Source organism: Mercurialis annua, linkage group LG8 (genome assembly GCF_937616625.2).
Source record: "Mercurialis annua linkage group LG8, ddMerAnnu1.2, whole genome shotgun sequence".
Classification (NCBI taxonomy): Eukaryota; Viridiplantae; Streptophyta; class Magnoliopsida; order Malpighiales; family Euphorbiaceae; genus Mercurialis; species Mercurialis annua.
Genome location: NC_065577.1, coordinates 6,076,243 through 6,103,702, shown reverse-complemented (window position 1 = coordinate 6,103,702; position 27,460 = coordinate 6,076,243). Strand labels below are relative to the sequence as shown.

General features: G+C 35.5%; 2 protein-coding genes and 1 non-coding gene across 5 annotated transcripts; 2 read left to right on the top strand and 1 right to left on the bottom strand.

Moving 5' to 3' along the window:
• The first annotated feature begins 6,528 nt into the window (after positions 1-6,528).
• LOC126662429 (small nucleolar RNA R71) lies at positions 6,529-6,635 on the top strand. The gene has a single exon (XR_007635802.1). It is a non-coding gene; the product is annotated as a small nucleolar RNA R71 (small nucleolar RNA).
• A 7,951-nt stretch (positions 6,636-14,586) lies between these two features.
• LOC126661107 (ion channel DMI1) lies at positions 14,587-23,581 on the top strand. Of its 3 annotated transcripts, none has more exons than XM_050354889.2 (12): positions 14,588-15,281; positions 15,631-15,699; positions 15,894-16,520; positions 17,019-17,201; positions 17,415-17,474; positions 17,558-17,761; positions 18,480-18,714; positions 19,181-19,284; positions 19,739-19,933; positions 20,806-20,898; positions 21,942-22,208; positions 22,987-23,581. In XM_050354889.2, exons 1-12 carry the CDS (start codon positions 14,697-14,699, stop codon positions 23,203-23,205), a joined length of 2,841 nt encoding a protein of 946 aa, XP_050210846.1. In that variant the 5' UTR covers positions 14,588-14,696; the 3' UTR covers positions 23,206-23,581. The 3 variants fall into 3 exon arrangements, 2 of the variants coding, with proteins under 2 accessions (XP_050210846.1, XP_050210845.1); XM_050354888.2 differs by having other exon boundaries at positions 14,589-15,281; positions 18,480-18,728; positions 19,186-19,284; XR_007635514.2 differs by lacking the exon at positions 22,987-23,581 and having other exon boundaries at positions 14,587-15,281; positions 18,480-18,728; positions 19,186-19,284; positions 20,822-20,898; positions 21,942-22,040.
• A 280-nt stretch (positions 23,582-23,861) lies between these two features.
• LOC126659762 (glyoxylase I 4-like) lies at positions 23,862-25,832 on the bottom strand. The gene is made up of 3 exons (XM_050353097.1): positions 25,536-25,832; positions 24,510-24,838; positions 23,862-24,158 (listed from the first exon to the last, which is right to left on the bottom strand). The coding sequence occupies exons 1-3, from the start codon at positions 25,733-25,735 to the stop codon at positions 24,067-24,069; spliced, it is 621 nt and encodes a 206-aa protein (XP_050209054.1). The 5' UTR covers positions 25,736-25,832; the 3' UTR covers positions 23,862-24,066.
• Between the last annotated feature and the right edge of the window lie 1,628 nt (positions 25,833-27,460).

The window sequence follows — 27,460 nt, the reverse complement described above, 5'->3', positions numbered from 1 at the left end:
ACCCAAATGATCCATATCAATCATTCGTGGTGATTGAATCCGATATTTGCTTTCATCAAAATCCGGGTCTTGTCTTGCCAAGAACAACACTAACCATCCGAATCCGAGCTTCTTTGGAACTTTTGGAATCTCCCGGAGCAATGCCATCAACCGATACCCCATACTTAATTGCAATTCTTTTTCCGTTGGATGGTCTAAAGCTCGCAAAAGGAACAAATCCGACTTTGATACTTTGTTATGCTCATGGCGACCATGGAAAGTGTGACCATACCACTTAAGCAAGATTATGGTGACAAAATCCCGAACCTCTTTCAATTTGGCGATGTGTGAGTTGTAACTCGGCTTCCCCGATGCTTTATTCCAAATCACGTTTGCCTCCATATCGTCTAAACCCGGCAACTCTTTAAATCCGAACTCATTCAATTGAAGGCCTTGGATCAAACTTTCCATGGAGTATTCCCGCTCTTTGCCATCTAACCGAAATGTAATAGAAGTGTTGTCGGATGACGCAAGAGTGGTGAAGAATTCAAATGTGAGTTCCTCACATTGATCATGTGGTATCTTAGTTACTTTATCAAGGTAGAGGAAGTGAAGACTTTCTTCTAGCGCGTCATCAACTTTCAACTTCTTCATGGTTTCCCAACATATGGCATAAGCATCGGTGATACCCCATTTCTTAAGCTTCTCGTAGCGTTCACCCTCACTAACCGAGCGGATTTCGAAGGGTGCCTTGTATTTCCGTGAAAGAGCCCCGAAATTGGTTGGCTTTCTTGAAGAACGGATAGGTTGTGGTGGTAGCTCCTCTTGAATTTCTTGCTCACTAGGAAGTATGGATTTTTTCTTTGAGGCTCGGCTTGCTCTTGTATTCCGAGACATTGTAGAGGAGGGAAAAGGGTGTTTGAAAGTGTATTTAGTTTTGAGTTTGGCTTAAAAATGGTGGAGATAGAGCTTGAAGAAGTTTTGTTAGAGGAAAGAGAATGGAGGTCTTGGCTATGGAGTTTGTGATAAATGGGGAAAAGAATTTGGAGAAGATGAAGTGTTGGAGTTCTTTTTGGGGTAAGATTTGAAAAATAGGAGAAGAGGGGTGGAGATCTTGCCATGTCATGAATCTTGGTGAAGTGTTTTTCTAATTTGAAGGCCAAGATTAAAACACCTCATCAATCCAACTCCCCTCAATACCAACCAATAGGAACATTCCAAAATTTCAACCAATAGGAACATTTAGATTTTTAAAAAAAAATTTTGCCCCCCCCCCCTTAAGGCATGTAGCTCGAATCGAGCTACACCTTAGGAAGGTGTAGCTCGAATCGAGCTACACAATTCTGGTTTCCAGAATTGTGTAGCTCGAATCGAGCTTGAGTAGCTCGATTCGAGCTACATAATTATGGAAACCAGAATTATGTAGCTCGAATCGAGCATGTGCAGCTCGATTCGAGCTCCATTCTTTAAGGGGGAGATCGAAATTTTTTTTTTTTTTTTTTTTTTTAAATTCTCGCTCTTTTTCGCCACACCTACGCACCAAAACCAAACACACCGGACGTTATCTTGAACAAAAAAAACATAAAACTAACAAAAAAAAAACAATATCTAAACAATCTAAAGAAGGTAAAACAACAACAAAAACATTAAATCGAACCTCTTGGGAATGCCTCCCAAGTGCGCTTGTTTAAAGTCGAAAGCTCGACCGTCTCATGGTGGACTCATGTAGGATTTGTGAAGGATATCTCATCCTCCACCCGATTCGTCAAGGGTCCAAGATATGGTTTGCACCGGTGGCCATTAACCTTGAAAGTTTCACCCTTGGAATTCTCCAATTCCACCGCACCATGATTCGCCACATTCCGGATTTTGAATGGGCCACTCCAACGAGATTTCAACTTTCCCGGAAACAACCGCAAGCGTGAATTGTAAAGAAGTACAAACGAACCAACCTCTAAGACCTTTGGGGAGATGTGAGCATCATGCCATTGCTTCGTTTTCTCTTTATAGAGCTTGGCATTCTCATATGCCATGAATCGGAATTCATCTAACTCATTCAATTGAAGCAATCTCTTTTCCCCCGCCTTCTTGAAGTCAAAGTTCAACTTCTTAATAGCCCAATACGCTCTATGCTCAAGCTCTAGAGGAAGATGACACGCCTTCCCATAAACAATACGGAATGGTGACATACCAAGTGGAGTTTTGTAGGCCGTCCTATACGCCCACAATGCATCATCCAATTTCAAAGACCAATCTTTCCGGGATCCATTCACCGTCTTCTCGAGAATTCTTTTCAATTCACGGTTCGAAACCTCAACTTGGCCACTTGTTTGGGGGTGATAAGGTGTGGCGACCCGGTGATGCACATTATACTTCCTCATAAGAGCTTGAAATTGCCGATTGCAAAAATGCGAACCACCATCACTAATAACCACTCTAGGAGTCCCAAACCGATTCACTAGCCGCTTAAGAAAACTTAACACCACTTTAGCATCATTAGTGGGCAAAGCCTCCGCTTCTACCCATTTCGAAACATAATCCACACATACCAAAATGTATTGGTTTTTGAATGAAACCGGGAAAGGCCCCATGAAATCTATACCCCATACATCAAATATTTCCACTTCTTGAACCGAAGTCAAAGGCATCTCATCTCTTTTCGAGATGTTGCCTACACGTTGACACCGATCACAATGGCCAACAAACTCTTTGGCATCACGAAACAAAGTTGGCCAAAAGAACCCGCTCTCAAGCACTCTAGCGGCGGTTCTAGCCGAACCATAATGTCCGGTCTCATGACATGAACTCAAAATGGGCATCATTTCTCCCAAGGACACACATCGTCTCAACATTCCATCACCACATATTTTAAACAAGAAAGGTTCGTCCCACAAGTACCTTTTAACATCGGATAAGAACTTCTTCCTTTTGTGGGATGTCAAGTCCGGAGGCATGACTCCCGATGAGAGGTAATTTGCAAAATCGGCATACCATGGTGTCTCCACTTCCCGAATCATCATAAGCGTTTCGTCCGGAAACCGCTCATTAATCTCCACACCAATAGGAATTGGTTCCGGATTCTCAAATCTCGAAAGGTGATCCGCCACCACATTCTCCGTACCCTTCTTATCTCGGATTTCTACATCGAACTCTTGCATGAGAAGAATCCACCGAATAAGCCTAGGCTTTGCATCTTGCTTAGTGAATAGATACCGTAAAGCGGCATGATCGGTGTATATGATGCACTTCGACCCAAGCAAGTATTGTCTAAACTTATCGAGAGCAAAGACAACCGCCAACATCTCCTTTTCGGTAGTGGTATAGTTGAGTTGTGCTCCCGCCATAGTTCTACTAGCGTAATAGATCACATGCACCCGCTTGTCCTTTCTTTGCCCCAACACGCAACCCAATGCTTGGTCACTAGCATCACACATTAGCTCAAAAGGCAAACTCCAATCCGGAGATGAAATAATGGGAGCGGTCACAAGTGCCGACTTTAGCTTCTCAAAAGCATCTTGACAATCCCTTGTGAAGTCAAACGACGCATCTTTTACTAGCAAACTTGTCAAAGGTCGAGCAATCGACGAAAAATCTTTAATGAAGCGCCGGTAAAAACCCGCGTGGCCCAAAAATGCCCGAACTCCTTTGACCGTAGTCGGAGCGACTAATTTTTCAATAACCGCCGTTTTTGCCCTATCCACTTCAATTCCCGCCTCCGATATCCTATGCCCGAGTACAATGCCTTCATCCACCATGAAGTGGCACTTTTCCCAATTTAGCACTAAATTTGTCTCCACACATCGTGCTAAAACCCGCCTTAGATTCGCTAAACAACCATCGAACGAATCGCCAAACACGGAGAAGTCATCCATGAACACCTCCATAATATCTTCAATCATATCGTTGAAGATTGAGGTCATACACCTTTGAAATGTGGCGGGTGCGTTGCATAGTCCGAAAGGCATTCGCCGGTATGCAAAGGTACCGTAGGGGCATGTGAAGGTCGTCTTCTCTTGATCTTCCGGGAGGATTAAGAATTGATTGTAACCCGAGTACCCATCAAGGAAACAATAAAACTTGTGTCCCGCTACCCTTTCTAACATTTGATCGATAAATGGTAGCGGAAAGTGATCTTTTCGGGTTACCTCATTGAGCTTCCGATAATCGATGCATACACGCCAACCGGTTACCGTCCTCGTGGAGATTTGCTCTCCTTTTTCACTCTCCACCATCGTCATACCGCCCTTTTTAGGAACACATTGAATGGGACTAACCCACTCACTATCCGAAATCGGGTAGATTATTCCGGCGTCGAGGAGCTTGACGATCTCTTTGTGCACTACCTCCTTCATATTCGGATTCAATCTTCGTTGCCTTTGAGCCGACTTCTTTGACTCGTCTTCGAGATTAATCTTATGCATCACAATTTGAGGACTTATTCCTCGAATGTCTGAGATTTGCCAACCCATTGCTAACATGTGCTCTTTCACCACTTGCACAACCTTCCTTTCTTGATCCTTAGAGAGCTTGTTCGAGATAATTATCGGCAAGGTTTCATTCTCCCCAACAAAAGTATACCGAAGGTGTGGCGGAAGCGGCTTCATTTCAACTTTCGGGGGCAACTCCGAAGATGGTGGAGTCACACCATTGCTCTTATCTAAACTTTCCGGCTTCGGTTCATCCTCTCTAGTATACTCATCATCCCCCGACTCGGAATGAAACGAAACTTGAGAGATTTGTTGAGGACAAATTTCTACCCTCTTTGCTTCATTCAACAATTGCACATTCTCCCGGAGTTGCTCTTCCACAATCTCATCAATCACATCAATTCTCATGCAATCCTCCTCCTCGATGGCATTCCGCATCACTCTCTTCATATCAAATTCCACACTTTCCTCATCAATTCTCAAGGTGAGCTTGCCGGCATGAACATCAATGAGAGCACGCCCGGTGTTCATAAAAGGGCGACCAAGAATCATAGGACATTCTTTATCTACCGCATAGTCTAGGATCACAAAATCCACCGGAAAGATGAATTTATCCACTTTAACGAGCACATCTTCCACTATCCCATATGGCTTTTTGAGAGAGTGATCGGCAAGTTGCAATACCATCGAGGTGCGCTTTACCGGTTGATCACCAAACAAAGACCTAAAAAGAAACAATGGCATCAAGTTAATACTTGCCCCAAGATCACACAAGCAATTTATAGCATTCATATTTCCTATAGTGCAAGGTATAGAAAAACTCCCTGGATCCTTAAGCTTTATTGGTAAGTTGCTTTGGATTATGGAACTACAATGCTCCGTGAGCGGTATTGTCCCATCTTGCTCCCAACTACGCTTGTTCATAATTATGTCTTTCAAGAACTTTGCATATTGGGGCATCTCCCGAAGTGCATCCGCCAAGCTTAGATTGATTTGCAATTTCTTGAAAATCTCAAGGAACTTGTGAAATTTTTCGTTCCCTTGAGCTTTCCTTAACCGGCTTGGGAATGGAACCGGTGGCACAAACGGTGGCGGCGGTGGTGGCCTCACATAGGGCTCTTCAACCTCGATAACCACTTCCTCACATTCCTTTGGTAGTTCTTGGCTTGAGCTTGCTACATCAACAACCACTTGAGGCTCATCCTCCTCAACAACATGCTTCTTCCCATTGGCTTTCTCAAGGTTTCTCCCGCTTCGGAGCTCTACCGCCTTAACATGCTCTCTAGGGTTGTTCTCCGTAGTAGACGGCAATCCCCCTTGTTGTCTTCCTTGAAGCGAAATCGCCATTTGAGAAATTTGAGTTTCCAAATGATGGATAGTAGAAGCTTGATTCTTCTCCCTTTGCTCCATTTTCTCTAGCTTCTCTAGCACCTTGGAAAGCACATTTCCCTCATCCGTATTCTTTTGTTGTTGGAATCCCGGAGGGTGTTGAGGTCTACCACCATAGTTGTTTCCTTGCCCTTGATGGTTAGGATAAGGGCCTTGATAAGGACCTTGTTGTTGGGGCCTATTTCCTCCTTGGAAACTAGGACCCGCTTGTTGATTTGCTTGCACATTGCCTTGGCCCTCTTGATTCCTCCATCCGAAGTTAGGATGGTTTCTCCACCCCGGATTATAGGTGTTCGAGTAAGGATCATTCCCTTGGCGTTGACCTCCCACATAATTCACTTGTTCGCTCCAAGTTTGACCCGTGGCATAGCACTCATTACTTCCATGATTGAAATCTCCACAATGCTCACAACCTACTTGAACATATGCAACCGGAGCATTCCGTGGACCCACTTGCTTCTTCAAGGCATCAACTTGACTTTGTAAAGAGGCATTCATGGCTTTCATCGCTTCAAACTCCTTGGATTGGTCAAGTGTCATTAATGCCTTTTGAGCCGGTGGTCTTCTCCTTTCCGAGGACCAAGTGCTACTCACCATAGCCAATTTTTCAATCAACTCATTAGCCTCATCAAGCGTCTTTTGCATCAAAGATCCTCCCGCGGCCGAATCAATAGTAGACCTTGTGATCTCACCCAAACCATTATAGAATATTTGAAGCACATGTTCCCTTACAAGCCGATGATGAGGTACGTGCCTTTGGAGATCCTTGAACCTCTCCCAAGTTTCATAGAGAGATTCCCCCTCATATTGGTAATAATCAATGATGTCCTTTGTCAACTTCGCGGTTCTCCCCATCGGAAAGTACTTGTGAAGGAAAGCTTGAGCAAGATCCCGCCAATTGTGGATAGATGCATTAGGAAGTGATCGAAGCCACAAGCTAGCCTTGTCTCTTAGTGAGAACGGAAACATTCGAAGCTTGATTTGATCGGAGGTGACATTATGGAGCTTGAATGTGTCCAACACTCCCAAGAACTTGGCTATGTGTTCATTCGGATCCTCACTTGGTAACCCAAAGAATTGGCACCGATTCTCTAGGAGTTGAATCGTGCTAGGCTTGATCTCAAAAGTGGCCGCGGTGACCGGTCTTGCAAAGCACCCATAGGTAGCATTATCCACATCCGGGAGGAAGAAATCCCCCAAAGTTTGTCTTTGTGCTTGATGGCCTTGAACTTGAGGGTGATTGTCCCCTTGTTGCTCTTCCTCATAATTATCATCCCCACGTTCCATGATAACGGGTATACGATTTTCCCTTCTCACACTTCTTTCAAATCTCCCGAGGTTGTCTTGAAACGGTTCTAGTGGAAGATTGGCCCTTCGTGTATTGTGCATACACTATAGTTAATCTCCTACACAAACAACAACAAGCAAACCACGCGTAAATCCGGAAAGAAACAAAAACAACAAAAGTGATAAAAAACAGAAAATAAAGCTAACTCGACCGAACAATAACTAATTTCAATCAATCAATAAACACTCGTCACTCCCCGGCAACGGCGCCAAAAACTTGTTGAGCAAAAAGCACAACTTGTAATAATCCGGAAGTCGGAATCGATCCCACGAGGAGTGAATCTAGAGCGATTGATGAGAATGAATTTTAGTTGCGATTCAATTCGTTTAGCGAAACTCGAATGGTGAAGTTCAAATAAGATTAACACTAAATAGGCACTAAACAATTAAACTAACAATTCAAGTAACTAAAATAAGAACAAGTTTAATCAATAAGTAAAAGATGTCTAGGGGTTGAAATCATTCCTAGGTCATGCATACATGGTAATGGATAAATTGGTATAAAGCAAGGGCCGAGTTGTGCCTAGCGCACCGTTCCCGCTCTCTCGAGCCTCTAAGAACGACAAAATCAATCATCAAGTAATCAATTAATGCCTAACTCACTCTCGTGATACTAAACAAAACCAATTACCCAACATCAATTAATCAACAAACTCAAGGTCACCTAAATCCTAATCCACTCTCGTGGTATTACAATCTAGGCTTATAATTCCAAAGTCTATTCACCTAACCATTTCTCAATGAGTCAAGCAAACACTAAATCATGCATTAGATAGCTAGGCTAACACAAGCATTAGGAACTAGAATTAGAACAAGCATTTAACCAATCACCATACCATTTAACATAACAAGAAGGAAATCATCTCAACCCCCAAACATGGGGGATTAGTTACACATTTCAAGAGCTAAATCAACAAAATGATAAATGGAAGACATGGGTAAAGAGTACTTACAATAAGATGAAAAACCCACAAATAATAATTGTAATAGAAAATAAAACTTGTTCATTCAATGAAGCTTCAAAGATCTCAACAATGGAGGAAAATAAAAATCTGGAAATTCTATTGAAGAAGAAGACTAAAATTAGGAGAAGATTCAAAAGTACAATAATAGAATAAAGTCTAGCCAAATCTTCTATACCTAAAATAGAGATAAGGCCCCTTATATAGTACCAACAAAAGAAGGAAAAAGACAAACATTCATTTACACATGTGTTGGGCCCAAAATAGCAAATAAATAAAGCCTTAATGCATCTTGAATTAAGATTTCCCCATTCCAGCAAGCCCAAGTTCGAATAGAACTCCTTGGGCTAAATGAGAAGCCCGATTCGAGCTGCCATTTCCTGCTCCAAATCTCGATCTTCAAACCTTCGTAACTCGGTGTAGAAATGTCCGATTCAGTCGATTCTTGAACCGTTGGAAAGCTCAGGACGTCTAATTTAACTTTCATGAAGATCACGAGTTCATTTGAGGCTTCGAGCTAGTCCAAATTGGTCAATTAGTGCCCCGGGGTCAGCTTTTCAGATTTGCAAATGAGCTTCCGCATCGCTTTTGTCGTCTTTTCCAACTTTTGCACCAAAATGCTTCCGCAATGCTCCTAAGTACCTGAAATACTAAAACACGTAATAAGGCATACGAAATACCATAAAACCGTGATAAAACGTTAATAAAGCATGCGGAAACGACGCTAAAGATAGGAGTAAAAATACTCCTATCAATAACTTCAGCATCCATAGGAATGAAGGACTTGTCAATAAGGTCTGTATTCCACATCCCTGAATCTGCAATGAGATCTTTAACCAGGGATTTTTATCGAGAATTGTCACGACCCAAATTCGAGGATCGCAACCGGCGCTAGGATATGGGTAGGGTCGTGCCAAAACTCGTAGCAAGCCTATGATCAGACCCGAAGAAGTCTAGATGCTGAATAAAGCAGTTTAGAAATAACCGATGCCAACCAAAATTGACTAGAAATCTATTGAGCCTTTCTTTAAAAACTCCTGAAGCTCTATTACCTTACCACGTGAACCCATTACCATCGCCACCAGCATCAAAAAGACTGCAATCACTTAGACATCTCTTGAAATTATTAATGAGATAATTAGGTCGTAATAAGCCTCCTTCTTTCTCTGAGTCACAGAGAATTTCATTGAAATCTCCCCCACAAACCCAGGGAGTATCAAAAAGATCCTTCAATCTATTCAAAAGGGTCCATGAGTGGATTCTTTGATATTGGACTGGGTTGCCATAGAAGCCGGTAAATCTCCAGCTTCCCAGTTTATCATCGGTAATCATATAATCAATATAAAAAACTGGAAGAACTCGGGATCGATAAAGTACCTGAAATATCCCAAAAGAGAGCTAAGCCACCGCTTTTTCCTGCACAATCAACCCCATAAAAACCTTCCATGATGAGCTTTCTCCTAATTCCTTCTAATTTTGCAGCTTTCATCCGGGTCTCAGATAAATAGAAATGATTTCAATGTTATTGATTGTTGTGATCGATCGAGAAATCAATTGTCTATGTGGAGTTTCTATGTAACTCTAAAGTTAGGATTACGTGTCTTCGTATACGAGTGTTAATTTTTTTTTACTTGTTAGATTCGTTGTATTCAGAGGAGTCGAAATTCAAACTTTCAAGAGTTCGAGTCGTCAAGAAGAGGAGCGCGAACTGTGAGTTGTACCTTACTTTTCAACGTTAGCCGAATAGATTATTTTAAAAATATATAAATTATTTTTGAAAAGGTATATCATATATATATTAAAAGTAATGATATTGTTCCGACAAAAGGAGCTTGCCTATTGCGTGACAATATGACTGCGTGTACACCAGTAAAATCAATAAGTATGTATCGATCAAAATTAAATAAAGTAAGTGATGAAAATGATTAATTGCCAGGTGGAAGAGGTTGATATGTCCCCGGTCATGAGTGGCGACAGTGGTTGACTATCCTCGGTTTGAATAATTAACGGCACTGGATATCCCCGACTATGAAGTAATGGCAGCTGTTGAATCCCTGATTAACCCGTGGATTATTTGGATAAGTGAAAATTAGATGACAGTGGTTGAACGCCCACGGTCCTATGTGACGACAGTGGTGGCGTCCCCGGTCTGTATAGTAAATGGCATTGGTTCCTCATTCCCACGGTTAACTTATGGATTATCAGGTTATGAATAAAAGTGATTCGAGATAATAGACGTGATTCGAGGATTAGGGTTTTATCTGGCTACTGTATTTATTTATATATATTATTATTATTTTGTTAATGCTTACTAGTAATGTACGAACTCACCAGTTTTAATTGACGTTTTCAAGTTGAACCCTTTTTCAGGAGTTGTTCAAGTATTTTAAAGTCTACATGCCGAATCTTGCTTCTCGGGGGTATTTTGGATTGTAGAGTCGTATAGTCATATTATTCTAGCAAGTTTGCAGTAGGGATAGCGGTGGTTCAGTATCGGACGTCGTTAGTCAGAGGGTAGATATATATTTTGTATGTTAGTTTATGTTTAGTTATCAATGTATGTATGATATGTTGATGATATCTGTACGATCGTAATTTCAACTATGATGTAAGATATGCCTTGACATGAAATACAGTTAGATGTTATAGCATACCATGTTTGTATGAATGCATTAGAATCATGACATCATGGTGGATAATAGTAAGATAAGATTAAACCAGATTAAGATGCATGTGTAATATGAAAACGTAATAAGGTAATATAAGAATTTAGAGTGAAAATTATATTATGTGTTATGTTCTTGCTTGCTAATCGATAGATCATTAGGTCACTTCCATTTTCTAGCGCCATTCACGACTCATGGATTTGGGTCGTGACATTTGAAAAAAGAGAGAAATTCAATAAATTTTGAAGAGAGAGAAATTCATAGTTTTAAAAAGATAAAAAAATTCATAAATTTATTGAAAATACTAAATAAAAAACCAGTCATTTAAGATTAATTGTTACCATATGTAAATAAGATTGTGAGACATGAGAAAATTAAAAAAATCGCCACCTATATATTTTAAGATTGGTTTAATTGTTTTTAAAAATCATAAATTTTATCGTATTTTGGCTATTCAACATGGATTTTTTCGGTTTCAACGGTTCGGAATAAATATCACTTAAACTGCGGATATTATTTTACTCTTAATCAAAAATAATATATCAAAAAATAGATAAATTTTAATTATGAAAATGAAAGTTAAATTTAACTGTATACAAAAGACAAATAGATCTTGACCCACATGAATCATACTATATCAATAGAATATTATCTCAAAAACTAATAAAAAACTGTTCAAATTATTAATAAATTTACGGTTCATAACAACTTCCGGACATAAATTTATATTAAACAAACAAAAAGCTGGAACAAAGGATCACTTTACCCCCTGAACTTGGCGCAAAGTATCAAAAACGTCCAAATTAGCAAAACCGGATCACTTTTACCCTGAACTTGTCAAAACCGGTACAAAAACACCCCTACACTGATGTGGCACCTTAAATGGAGAGTGAGTTTCTAATTAACCATTATTTATTCAAATTAATTATAATTAACTCCTAATTAAACTCTAATTAATTATAATTAACTCCTAATTAATCTAAGGATCCTTTTAGACATTTTTACACAAAAAAATTATTTTTTTCATATCCGGCGAGGAGGAAAAATCCTCGTTGGATTTGTTCTTGCCCAATAACAGATCGTTGGATCTGTTCTTGAAGAGAGCTGCTGCTCCTCAACGGAGCAGCAGCTCTTCTCAGGCGAGGAGGAGCTCCTCTTCGCCTGAAAACGAAATTCTTTTGTCAGAAAATGAATTTTTTTTTCCGAGGGGTCGATTTTAATTTTTAGTGTATACATGTCTTTTACGGTTTTTAATTTTATGAAATTATTGATATTTATATAAATTAAAAAAAATTGTAAAAAAATTAAAATTGAAGGGTTAATTTGTCATTTTAAACTTATTATTAAAGGGGTGAAATTGTTTTTTTTTTATATTATTAGGTATTAATTTAAAATGTTTAAAAAAAATTAGGACCATTTTAAACCTTTTTTTATTTAAAACCACCTAAAGAAAAAACCACCTTTGAAAACCGGAGAGTGTATCTCACTCTCTTAAGTAAGAGTGGGGAGGTTTTTTTTTTACCAAATTTGATAAGTTCAGGGTAAAGGTGATCCCATTTTACTAATTTGGACGTTTTTGATACTTTGCACCAAGTTCAGGGGTAAAGTGATCCTTTGTTCCAAAAAGCTGAATCACAGATTCAAAAACTAAAATGAAAAGTGTTCAAGGAAAAGCTAAAAAGAGATTAGATCTTGGATCTCCACCGTCAAAACATGTTTATTCTCGGTCGTCACCAATCACGTGCGGCTTAGATTAGCCCATAGCCATCATTAAATCTCAATCAACCATATCCATCATTTTAACCAAATATTAAATAGATTAAATAGATTATATATATATATACTAGTTTTTTTGGCCACGTGCTACGCACGTTAACGATATATATATGACCCATTATTTAATATTATAATTGTATATTTCTTTAATAATATATTATTATTTAAATTTTATTAGACTTGTATTTTTTTATTTGTTTTATTTAATTATTTTACAAAATTTTAATTTCTTTTATTGGAAATGTTAAAAAGTTAGAATTAAGTAATAGATTTAATTTTTGATATTGTCGTTATTAAAAAATGATAATATGATTGAAGCAAATTTCTATTATTTTTCATTGTAAATAAATAATAAATATAAAAAATATCAAAGTTTTAATTAAAAAATGATAATATGATTGAAACAAATTTATATTATTTTTCATTGTAAATTAATAAATATAAAAAATATCAAAGTTTTAACACAAATATTGTAATATGATTATTTAATATTAATGAAACTCGTCATATTCTTTTATATATAGTGATATATCTGGGTAATTTCTATTAGAATTAGGAATTTAACACATAATGATAGTTATTGCATAATTTCTTTTAGGATTAGGAATTTGATACATAATGGTAGCTACTGCGATAATTATTTTTAATATGTTTCCTTTATGGATTAGGAATGTCATTTTTTATTTGTTAAGCACAAATATGTAAAGGGTATTTTTGTCCGTGAATGGAAGTGTTCCCCCCGCGAATACACTTTTATATTTGTTATAGATATACACACACACACAAACACACACATATACTTTAAAAAAATAAAAATTCATTTATTTATTTTGTCTAGTTAAATTTTTATAATTTCGTTCAGTTTAATTGTATTATAAATAAAAAAATTGATGTAGTTATAATTAAAGAGTTTAATCATTCAACTAATAAATCATTGTTTATTTTTATTTGTTCTTTATATTTTTATTAATAATCAAATGAATCACATTAACCGACTATTTTAGCGGATTTAATCTTATAAATATCAATATCGAAAGTTCAGACATAAAAAAAAATGGTTTAATTCCTTAAAAAAACCCCACCTTGCACTTTTTTTTCGTTTATACCCTGACCTTGTAAAAACACCATTTGTACCCAATTTTGAATTTTTATGTTTCATCTCTACCCAAAAGCATTAAATTGTACTCTTTTCATTTGAAAAAGAGTTTAAAACAATCCTTCATTTTTAACTTATATACTAATTAGATATTAAAGTTATTAATAGTACAAAAATACTATCTTCTTCAAAAAATTAAAAATAATAATAATTTTTTTTATTTTTTTTTTAAAAATAATTCCGAATTTTTTGTTTATTTTGTTTATTTTTTTTTAATTTTTTTAAAAATAATTTCTAACAAAAAAATTAAAAATAATAATAATTTTTTTAATTTTTTTATTATTTTATATAATTAAAAAAATTAATTAATTATTTGGATATATTTGATCATTTTTTTAAGTTTAAGGATTTATTTTATTTTTAAAAATAGAAAAAAAATTTAATGCTTTTGGGTAGGGATGAAACATAAAAACCCAAAATTGGGTATAAATGGTGTTTTTACAAGATCAGGGTATAAACGAAAAAAAAGTGTAAGGTGGAGTTTTTTTAAGAAATTAAGCCAAAAAAAATAGACATCAGAACATAGCCTGAGTATATTTTGGTGGAACTAGTAATTAGTAATTTAGCATATTATACTTTTATTACAGAATAATTATTAATTAATTATGATAGAAAATTAATGGAAAAAGGTATAAAAATTCTCATTTTTTCTCAAAAATATCCTTTTATATATTTGAACATCATTAAATTTTTATATTTTTAAAATTGAACAATTAAATTTTTATTGTTTTAAAATTAAATAAATATGCCTTAACGAATGTTTCTAATGATGTTGGACGGAATGAGTTATATGTTCTATTTGAAAATAAAGAGGGTTGAATTGTATTCAGAAAAAATAAAAGTACTAATCTGTATTTTTATAAAAACTACAATATTTTTTTGTTTTTGCCAAAATTAATGTTTCTCGTCTTCGCCTAGTTGAGTTCACTGCCATTTCTGAACTGCAAAACACAGAACTGATCACAACACTTTAGATCTCTCTCTACAAAAAGTAATGCAAAAACTAACCTCAGACTCACCCTCACCGTCAACTTCCACGTCATCAACTCCGATCACTAAAACAGCCGAACGACCGCCGTTTCTCAAGAAGTCAAAAACATCCATCACCGACGACTCTCACTTTCCCGGTCCACTCTTTCCCTCCGTCCGCCGTATCTCCTCCTCTCCGTCTCCTCCGCCTTCCGTCCGCTCTCAATTTCCTCATCTCCGCGTCTCCGTCAACACCGCCAATGACTCGTCTTCACCTCCCAGTGACGCTACTAACATTGTCGACAACAGCTTTTCAGGTCGGGATTGGGTGTATCCGTCGTTCCTCGGAGCTCACGTGGCGGCCAATCGAGTACCGGTGAAAGGTCGCCGTGGTAATAACGTTGTGGAAGAGAAGAAGACGGTGTTTAGGGATTCGGTGAAAGTAAAGGCGGAGGTAAAGGCGGAGAAAAAAGAAGCGGAAACGGGTCGAGATTTGGTGACTCAGTCCTGTTCGAGTTTGAATTCTTTGACTCAGTCGAGTTCTTCAAGGATTAGTTCTAGTAGTAGTAGTCGAGGAGGCTTATTTAAATATTCTTTTTTCTTTTATTTTGTAAGTTTTTATTTTTTGTCTTTTTATTATGAAATATGTTTTTTTTTAATTGTGAAAAATATTGAGGTTAATTAATTTCTTTCTAAAAATGGAAAAAAAGAACTGTTTTTTTTTTTCAGTTATAGAATACATCAATCAATCACTCAGTTGTACACAATTTACTATTTTTGGCTTATATATGTCATGTTTTTCTTTTTCTATTTGTTTAATTTTAAAATTGGGAGACAATAAAGAAAATTAATTTAAATTAAATTGATAGAATTTATTTTCTTTTTATCTACTCTATGTGAAAATATGAATTTAGCTGACAATTTTTGCTAATGATTTTGTTGCTAATCTTGTATTGCAGCTCATTTTCACTTGTATATTGTCAGTATCTTTTTCGATCGACTTGCGGAGTAAAGTCGGGAAGTTAGAGGTATATTTTTCAACATTGTGATCTAAGTTTTGAGATTGAGCTTGAAAGTTGAAACAATCATGCTCTGGTTGCTTGTATATGTGGCAAATTTACAAGTTTTCTTGTTCTGCAAGTTTTAAATTGCAAGATCTAGTTGAATTGTAATCTGTTTAGATGATTCTTGTATTTATGGAATTTATCGGCTTTACTTGCAGGAAGAGAATAGTAACCTTCGTAGAGCATGTAGTAACCAAGGTGGTATTGGTAATAATAACATCGAAGTTTTGCAACTAGAAGATGACAGCTTGTTTAATTTCCGAAATGCTGACAGTAGAACTGTTGCTTTGTACATTGTGATTTTCACACTCATAATGCCTTTTATATTCTATAAATATCTCGATTACCTTCCACAAAGTAAGTCTCTATCAAAAAGATCTAAGAATAACAAGGAGGAGGTTCCCTTGAAGAAGAGGATTGCGTATATGGTGGATGTATTTTTCTCTGTTTATCCTTACGCAAAGCTGCTAGCTCTACTATTTGCAACCATATTTCTGATAGGATTTGGCAGCTTGGCGTTGTATGCTGTCAGCGATGGTAGCTTTGCTGAAGCTCTTTGGCTATCATGGACATTTGTGGCCGATTCTGGAAATCATGCGGATAGGGTTGGCACTGGGCCGAGGATTGTTTCTGTCTCTATAAGTTCAGGAGGAATGCTGATATTTGCTATGATGCTTGGACTTGTTTCGGATGCCATCTCAGAGAAAGTAGATTCATTACGGAAAGGGAAGAGCGAAGTTATTGAAAAGAACCATATTCTAGTTCTTGGATGGAGTGACAAATTGGTAATGCACTTTAGCAACTTCAAACTTTTATCTGCTTGTCTTGGTTGTACTACGACCTTAATTATTCATAAGTCATGCACTAGGTTATGGTTATATTCCCTTGGTAGTTTAGCTCCTTTCATTCTTGGAGATGAATCATCCTTCCAAATTAAGGATTCGAAAATGCAGAATGCTGTTGTAAACTATGAGGGAAGTCTGCGTGCATTGGATTTTTTCTTTTCTTATTACTATTTATTTTGCATCAATTTTTAGATTAAACTTTACATGTTATATTTCTATTAATTTTCTTGGTTAATGGTGGAGCTTAAGAAATAATTGTTTTTTTAGTATTTATTTAAACCAAGGGCGCTTATTATATTAGCTATGAAGTGAGATTTGTTGCTATGGGCTCTTTACAGTATTCATATGGCAATTGACTTAACTTAAATCTGCAAATCTTAAGGATACTCCTATAGTTTTTAAGACGGGACAATTTTAAAAATGGTGCTTTGGTTGTAGGGCTCACTTTTGAAGCAGCTAGCCATAGCAAACAAAAGTGTAGGTGGTGGTGTTGTTGTAGTACTAGCAGAAAGAGAGAAGGAGGAAATGGAGATGGATATAGCTAAGCTAGAATTTGACTTTATGGGAACTTCTGTTATATGCAGGAGTGGCAGTTCTCTTATTCTGGCCGACTTAAAGAAAGTAAGTTTCAATTTTTATATATTTTTTTCTGTAATTCTCTTAAGGCTCTTGATTTAAAGTATTTCGACCTATCTGAGGTGGCACAAAATAGTCTGGATTGGAACTTGAAAGAAAGTAATCCATATAGCGGATTAAATTGAGTTAACTTGAGTTGAATTGAACCTTTTTAAGTCTCTTATGATGGAATGAAAATTGTCATTTTCCTGTTTGCAGGTTTCAGTTTCTAAGGCACGGGCTATCATTGTATTAGCATCTGATGAAAATGCTGATCAGGTTCTTTAGCAATGACCTTATCCTTTTCTGAATTTTACTATGTAAGGAGACCTCCTTAATTTATATGTATTCTTCATTGCCAGAGTGATGCACGTGCTTTAAGGGTTGTTCTCAGCCTAACAGGTGTTAAAGAGGGTTTGAAAGGTCATGTTGTTGTAGAGATGAGTGACCTTGACAATGAACCTCTGGTGAAGCTTGTTGGAGGCGAACTCATTGAAACAGTTGTTGCACATGATGTGATTGGCCGTTTGATGATCCAATGTGCTCTTCAACCCGGGCTTGCTCAGGTTACTGAAATAACTTTTGGTTACAACTTTTCAGAAAATATAGTAATTTAGGTTCTAACCCTATACTTATTGTGCTGATTTCCGTCTTTCTCTATAAGGAGTAGCTTCCTGCCTTCACAGGCACTGAAATTACCTGGTGACAGTTGTCCATGTTTAAGTAAAAACCTTGTGATGGAGCATCAATGCTCTTGTTAAAAGTTAGTAATTGGCAGTGAATTCATTGTTTTTTTTGGATTGAAATCAATCAAAGGGAAGAAGGAATTCATCTACCATGCTGCTTGCCCATAATGCTAACATGTGCTTTTGCGCATTAGAATGTATTTTCTCCTAGGCTGTTTTCATACAATTGGGAAAATCATTATAAAATTTGGTTGTTGAAGATAGAGCCCTCTTTTTACCTGCACTATCCCCTCAATAGAACAAATAAAATCATCAAATGCATGCTTCACATCCACTCTTGCATTTTCAACCTCTCCTCCTTATCCTTATGGCCTTACTCTGGCAATTGTCCAAATCCAAATCGAAGGACTTTATGTCATTCAGCCTTCTCTATTTTTGTCCTTGGTCTTCTGATATTTCCTCATTACCGGCCAGGATCAGTTTGTTTGTTCATATACTCTATTACACCCTTTGGAGTTGATAAATCTCAATGCAATTAGAATTTTAGTTCTTGCTTCAGTTTTAAGAATTCAGAGTAATTTCCTGTATATTTTGGCAGATTTGGGAAGACATATTAGGTTTTGAGAATGCAGAATTTTACATTAAAAGGTGGCCTCAGCTGGATGGTCTGCGTTTTGAAGATGTTCTTATTTCATTTGCTGATGCAATTCCTTGTGGAGTTAAGGTTGCTGCTGAAGGTGGGAAGATTAACTTAAATCCAGATGATCTCTATGTTTTAAAAGAAGGAGACGAAATCCTAGTCATAGCTGAGGATGATGACACTTATTCCCCAGGTCCTCTTCCAAAGGTTATCCTTCTTTTCTCATTGATTATATCAGAAAACTGGATTTTTATGTAACAATGTAGTCTGCATAATTGGAAGTCCGTCGGGAAGTTTAAAAGCTAGACTCTTACAGATGCTGTGATTCTTAATAGTTATATTTAAGTTTCAATATTTCAGATTAGAATTGAAAATGATAATAATAATAAATAAAGCTGACGGCATAGCAATTCCACTGCATCTATTGCACATTTCCGCTTGTCCCTTTCTTTTTGCTGCATTTAGGAGCAGAGAGAACATGTGGGTCCATGATGCTCAATTAACGATCTTTCTTTGTTTGTAATGTTGAAAGTCTTCTTATGCTTTTATTGAGAGTTTCTTAATTTCTTATCCTTCATGAATCTTGATATGTAGAAAACAATGCAACAAATAAAGAATATACATGCATGGCAGTTTTGCTCACCTGTTCTTTTCTTCAGTCCAGATACGTGGGGGTTCTTGTCCAAAACTAATTGATCCTCCAAAATATCCAGAGAAGATACTATTCTGCGGATGGCGCCGCGACATTGATGACATGATTATGGTATGCAATTTGTGTTTTGAAATTACCTTTATTAGAGATAATAAAACTATAATTGGAGTCTCATCTAACATGATAAGTCTTTGGGTTTACTCGCTATTTGATGTGGCACTAGAGTCTCTGTGATCAAAAGGTTGGTCCTTGACATTGACAATCCTCGTTTGGTTAATTAATATCCGAGCACAGGGTAAGACATGTCTCTGCTTGTTCAAGCTTCCAGTCCAATGGGCATTCACGTATCGATTATTAGAATAGATGATAAAACATAAGTACATAACTGAAGGATTCTCACCTAATAGGTTAAGTTTTGGGGTCCGTTGGTTATTTGACAACCTTCAATGCCTTTTCTGTTGGATGAGTCAGAAGGTTGACATCTATTTGGATGCATAACCAACAAAAAAAAATTTAGTTAAGATTAGTTGTACCTTGATTTTCTGAGTGTTCTATCATTTCTCAGGTTCTAGAGGCTTTTCTAGCTCCAGGTTCAGAACTTTGGATGTTCAATGAGGTACCAGAGATTGAAAGGGAAAAGAAGCTTACTGATGGTGGACTTGATATTTCTGGACTTGAGAACATAAAACTGATCCACCGTGAGGGAAATGCTGTCATTAGACGGCATCTGGAGAATCTTCCTCTAGAAACTTTTGATTCTGTAAGTTGCATTTCCATCTTATATCTTACCTTTTCAACTTGAGATCAAATGTTTACTTCATATATATTTGCTCAACCAAAACTCTAATGGCTCACCATGTAATGATTTACACACTTAAATAAAATGTCAACGGATCCCATGTCAGCCTAGGTCATTGGGTGGATCTGAAATGAAATAAGCTTTGCTAGATACAAAGATCAATCAACAGGGTTCTTGGAAAAGGTTTAAGTGTAATCACTCGAAATATTTTATAGGACTAAACTAAAGCAAAGTATATTTGATCTCATCCGGTTAATGATTGACGGAGTCTCTAATAAGATTGAAATACAAGAAAAACCAACAGCACTGTTGTTCTGATTGGACTAAATTATTATGTGATCTCATCCCGTTGATGGTTGACAGTGTTAAAAAAATGCTCTCAATCCAACTGAAGCTTTTCCTTTTCTTCAAATCCTTCTAAGCCCACTTGTTGAAAATAAGCCAGCACGTAAGACAGCAAAGCAACAAACTTTAACAATGCTAAAGCTATCCATGTACTTAAGAACAATAATTCTACAGGTTTTAGCAAGCGGCTGTAACTAAAGTAAAATCATGTCTAGTTCTTAAATTTTATGTTTAATTTTATTCTGTTCGTTTTTTCCCTTTCCTATCCTGTTTAGTGTTACTTGGTCTGATTGAACTTCAAAAAAATTCATCTGTAGTAGTTGAATTCTAGATTCCATCCCTACAGCCAATATAGGAACCATTATAAGAACTATTATCAGAAGCCCATATGTTTGAACTGAGGATTTTAACTCTGCGCATACGAACACATTTTAGTTTTTCTTGCACGAGCCAATTTTTATTACTAAGTACTAACTCTAAAACGACAGATATTAATTCTTGCAGATGAGTCATTAGAAGATTCTGTTGTGCAGTCTGACTCGCGATCTCTTGCTACCCTTCTTCTCATTCGAGATATACAGGTATTTTCTGTTGCTGCCTCTTTGCATGTAACTGCCACACTATCAATTTGAATGTCTTTCTGTCTCTTCCTTGTTTCTTATGTAGTAAAAAGTTTGAAAGTTTAAAGCCGTGTCCCTTCTAGCTGCTGAAAAACTGAATCCCTACATATAATGTTTGATGAAGATTAATATTGGCAGTCTTTTTAGCAAATTTATAGTCTTCTGTCATGATATGAACAATTAATGTAGGCTTCATCTTGCCAAAGTGATTTTCAAGTTTATGTGAAATTTTGTGTCTGCAAATATGCATGCTGTTAATGACACAACATTGCACATGAATTTGTTGGAAACTATGTCTCTTAGATAGAAGGCAATCATTAAATCTAGACTTATCCCCTTAAAATCCCCCCACCTTTTACCCCCAATTCGTTTGCACCCTCACCTTGCAAAACCACCAAATATACCCAAATTACGACCTTTCACTTTCAATTGCACCCTCAAGCATTAAATTGACATCTTTTCACTTAAAAATGTTCAAATCAATACTTTAATTTTTAGCATATACTTTAAAATAGGACTTAATATTTTATTTAAAACAAAAATAAACCTATTTTTTCAAGTGAAAAGAGATCAATTTAATGCTTGAGGGTGCAATTGAAAGTGAAAGGTCGTAATTTGGGTATATTTGGTGGTTTTGCAAGGTGAGGGTGCAAACGAATTGGGGGTAAAAGGTGAGGGGTTTTTAAGAGGATAAGCCTTAAATCTAGTTGACTGATCCCATTATTGACCATTTTCTTTTATTTATTCTTCCTATTACTGCGGTGGAATGAATCTTATAACTTCCCTTCGGTTTCTAATTTGGCCATCTGTTAATTATCTAAAAGAGAAAACAGAGAAACGTCCTATAAAGTAGAAGTATTGAGAAAGTTATTGAAAGTATTCTGTCATGCACCTTAACAGTAGGAGCAAAAGTGAATCTGCTTAGAGAAGTAGTTTTATTTTATCATGTGTTTAGTAACCTGATTATTGACAAAAGTTTTCTCTTCCTTCACTCTGGTTTGCAGTCAAAGCGTCTCCCGTACAAAGACACAAAGACAACTTCTTTACGTCATTCTGGGTTCTCTCATAGCTCTTGGATACGTGAAATGCAACAAGCTTCTGACAAATCAATAATTATTAGTGAAATCCTGGATTCTAGGACTAGAAATCTGGTCTCGGTATCCAGAATCAGCGATTATGTTCTATCAAATGAACTTGTAAGTATGGCTCTAGCAATGGTGGCTGAAGACAAGCAAATTAATCGTGTTCTTGAGGAACTGTTTGCGGAGGAGGTACCCTTAATACCATATCCCTTGCTTTAATGTTATGCATTTCCTGAAATATTATGTAGCATGGAAATGGAAATGGAAATGCTCAACTACAGGAATGGCGAAATGTTTTTTTTTACAAGAATATATTATAACAAGAAAGTTTTGTAGTTTCAGAAATCTAGAAATATATTCCCGCAACGTAAGATTCCAAAAGTTTCAAATTAATCTAAGATTTATGTTTCTCTTTTTATGGAGTGTTAAATTATTGGTAGGATAGGAAGCAACGGGAGGGGACCTGATGAGATTTTTATGCTAGTTATGTAAAAAATGGACATTTAATCAATCCGCTAAATCAATAAATCATAGTAGCTTATTAGATAAAAAAAGCAAGGACTAAACTGATTAGTTCTACCTAATTCCTAAAATTTGTGCAATTGTTTCTCCGATAAGGGAGATAGGTGTTTTAATAATGACATTATACACAGTTGGTTCATTTGGTAAATTTTGGTCAAAAAAACTTGCATGCATAAATGGAACAAGCATTTGTTTTTTGTGTGTATAGTGGATGATGTGATGATTTTAATTAGAGAAATGCAAAAAACATTTGTAGCTAATGAAGAGAAATCTTTATATGACGAAACAAATCTTTTCTCCGTCCCATTGAGAAAGAAATGGAAATTTAAAATGAAGATGCATTTGCCTAATGTTTAGGATATCAGTAATCAAATTAGTTTTGGTACATAAGTTTTACATCTTCAAATTCTATAGTCATCAATTGTATTTTTCTCCATATTTTCAGGGGAATGAGATGTGTATTAAGCCTGCAGAATTCTACCTATTTGATCAGGAAGAGCTTTGTTTTTACGAGATAATGAGGAGAGGCCGTCAGCGAAACGAAATTGTGATTGGCTATCGTCTTGCAATTGCAGAACGTGCAATAATTAACCCTCCAGAGAAGTCGATACCAAGGAAATGGTGCCTTGAGGATGTTTTCGTTGTCATCTCCTTTGGGGAATGACAAGAAACAATCAACCATCACTGATGCTGCAGTTTCACTAGTAATGGACTCTCTCCCGTTGTCCCTTAGTGGTAGAGAGATCGGCTATTAACTGACTGGTGGTAGGTGCGAAACTTAAGGCGAGCTGCCAAAATTGTCTCCTCTTGATTTCAGATAGGTACATTATAATTTGTAACTCAAAAAGTTTACTCTAGAAATAATTGGCTGATATAGATAAGCTGTAGATCACAATCTTTCAGATTCTGATTCTTGAAAAACTGTTGTTGTAAAATTGTAACATGTTAGTCAATAGTCACTAAATGAGCTGATCTTTTGTATTGGTCAAAAAATTATCCGGTTCTTTATATATTGTACTAGTTAGAGTGATTTTGTTTAATACTGATTCAATCTATTCGCTTGTTAAATTTCATTAAATGTGCTTAAATTTTAAATATGTAGAGATTATAGACATAGATTATATTTGATGTTTAAGTATATTAATATTAAATTTAGCGGGTTGAATCGATGATTAAATTGTAAATCGGTTGCCATATTGGTGGTCGCCGGTTTGGTTTTTAAAATACGCATAACCTTACGTGTTTCGTGTTTCAGATTAAACGTGTAGAAGGGCGTGCAGAAATAAGCAGCACAAAAATGAAATACAAAGAGTGTTAGCATAACCAAATAAGAAGCATAGTATTTGAATGGAACTTAAAAAGATAACTCATCACAACCAAAATCTAAGATTGATTCTACTCATCACATTACAAGCTTAATTTCACCCTTCTTTTTACATAACATGTAAAGAAAAACAATTTTATTATTATTTATTTCTATTTCAACATCAAAACTTGCATTTTGATCACTCTCTTATATAGTTTCTTAGAAGGATATGTCCATCATGTTTGCCACCAAATTCTCCATCATCAGAGCTGCAACTCCTCTTGAGCATGCTATCTCCCAGCTACTCTTCTCTGCAATATTCATTTTCGAACGTTAGAAAATTCGACTTCATATATAGTACAATCGTCGCGATTTACTCAAATACACAATTCTTTTTACATCATGTTAGAAACTATAATTCCATATTGATTTATAATTATAATCATAGTGGTTAGGAGTGTGCAAAATTCGAATCAAATTGACTAACTAAATCTATAAATTCAACCCGGTTTAGTTTAAAATATTTTTAGGTGAAACAAAATTGTTTTAACACACTTGTTTTTTTACTTTAAAAAAAATTAAAATTTTGACTCGGTTGAAATCGAATGCACGCCCTTATTTTATATTGAAGCAAACATTTATAAAATAAAAAAATGTATTACCAAAGAACGATGACGATTTGAGGTTGGCATTCGGTTTCGGTAGCTTAATAGGGCAAGCAGAAAGAGGAAGAACAGGAAGATTTTGACAGTTGCAAATCTCAATCATATAGCCATCAGGATCATGGAAGAAGAGCTGATCAACGGTGATGCCGCCTTCTTCCACAACGGCTGTGGCACACTCAATCTTATTTTCCTTTAGTTTTGTCATTACAAGATCCATGTCTGAGGTTTGAAATGAAATGTGATTGTCTTTTGGGTTGATCGGACCTTTCTTGTTTGTGGTTTCTTCTGCTTCAAGTAAATGGATTCCAATACCATAGTTGAACAGCCTGCAAAAATACCTATTTTAGCTAAAACGTTTTACTTGGCACACAAGAAATTAAATTAGGGTAGTACTAAACCTGAGGTTAAATCATCACTTATTTGCAAGTGAGTATTTGAGATATGTTGAAAGTTCAAACCTTAAATATTGTCCAATTTAAAACAATACGTCCCAATATGGTAGGCGGTTTAAGTCAAATACATGTATTATAAAATTTATAGAAAAATTCCACACTTTCCCTTATGTAATATTATAGTAATTTTTGTATTTTTGTATTTTTTTTTAGTTTGGCTAATACATTCCACTATAATTAACGTGAGTATATATGACTTGTTAAAATAATAATTGACTATTTATAATTCGGGATAAAAAAATTTAATTAGTGCCGATCAATTTAAAACGGAGTGAATGATTGTTTTGGAATAGAGGAATCTAAGTACATACAATATGTTGAGAGTTCAAAACATAATCTTGGAAGGAACTTATGCATGTAGAGCCAACAAAGTTATATGATATGTTCGATGTCTAAAATTCAGGTCAAAACTTGGAATAGAACCAAATCAAACAAAAGAAAATCCAAAAACCCAAGAACTAAGAGATGACAAAATGATCATAGTGACTACCCAAACAAAATCTTTGATATATCATATAAAGAGAATTATATATATATATATATATAAGAGAGAGGAGATTAATGGAAATACCAAGCTCCTTCAAAGTTGAAAGAAGAAGGTCTTTTGATGAGTACAAAACCCAAAACATCTTCATAGAATTTGACAGAGTCATGCACTGATTTGCACACAAATGAGACATGGTTTAGTGATAGAAGAGGCATTGGTCTTTTATTTGAATTTGGTGATGAAATCCATTTCTCTATTTCCTCTATTTCTCCAATATTTCCCATTTTTTTTCTTTCTAAAAGTCTCCTTACCAAATATTTGGAGTTGGAGCTATAGATTTTGGAGTATATGCCAACTATGATTAAACCTTTAGCTTATTGGCAATGAATGATTTTATCCACATATATATACACACACAACTCATTTGCTTCATTATGTTTTTACCATTTAGCACATGTTTTTTTGTTTAAGTATAAGTAAAATTACAAACTTTAGTATATATTTTAATCACATCACCAATTTTTAATTCTACCAATTTTAAATACCAACTTTCACTCTTTGGTGTTTCAAAACACATATTGGATTTTTAATATACTTTTACTGATGGGATACTGAGAAATAGGCGTTTTATATATTGTTGGCGTTCACATAAGAAAAAAATATATATTGGAAATACACTTTAGGATTAAAATTGGTGTCTGAGATTCCTAAAATTGAAAGTTGGTGCTATAATTATAAAACGCGCTAAAATTATAATTCTATTTGTTATTAATTCGTTTTTCATATTTTAGGAGGTGGCAAATTATGATGTTATGCCCACACGAGTTTGGTCTAGTGGTTTAAGTTTTCGCCATCTGGCACCAAGGTCGCCGGTTCAAATCTCGGCTACACTCTTTCTCAAAATGAAGTGGTTGGAGTTTGGCTGCTGTTGATAGTCAGGATTTACTAGGTATGCGGGCGGTCCATATCCCGAGATTTGACAATAATATTGAATTTCAGCTCAATAGGGCGAGTCCTCGTCACAAAAAAAAAAGAATAATGATGTTATGCGCTTCCATAAGATGAATTGCATTTTAATATGAGAATTTTAATTTAATTATATTGTTTTATTGTAAATTACTCGTTACGAACATTTAATAGTGAAATATTACTTAATTATTAAATAATAAATTTGTTATATGCAATAAATACTTGATGAGTGAAGTAATTATTATAAGTAAAATTTGAATCATAAACGTTTATTCTATTAACATCAGTTTTACTTTCTTAATTGTTGAAATTGTTTGCTATTTCATGAGAATTTAAAATATTTTTTTGTTCTTAAATGAAAATGTTTGCCTCCCTAATCAAGTTTTTTAAGTTGAATGGTTTTCCATTTGCCTACCCTAATAAGCTAACTATGTTTTAAATACTAATAAACAACTAATCAAATTCAAATAATTAGGTTTAACAAGAAAGTAGAAAAATTATGTAATATGGATGAAAGAACTCATACTTTTCCTCAATATTAAACAATAGTATAATTAAATCTCACAAAATTAAGTTGGCTGATGTAAGTATTGGAATACAATAAAACTAGTGGTGGTATAATTATGATTCTTAATTATGTTCTAGTTTTGAAATATAATTTTATAAGAATTCAATTATTATGTTCTGTAAGATTTAAAACTTGTATTTAATTTTGTACAAACTCATGATAGTGGTGACTTGTATTCCAGTCATCATCATATAGGATGAGACCGACAAAATTTAAGAAATCAATCCAACACATCCAATTGAAATCAATTATATATGGAGCCACCCAACCGAGATGATTGAATTATTTTTTAATTTTATTTATAAAGTATGACTATGAACTACACAAAATTATTTTTTCTGTGATTTGATTTTCTTTTGAGTATTCTAAATTTATGGGTTAATTTCATAAAAAATTATGAATTTTACACGAAATTTTATTTTGATCACGATTTTTAAAAGTTATCATATAAAACCATGATTTTTAATTTTTT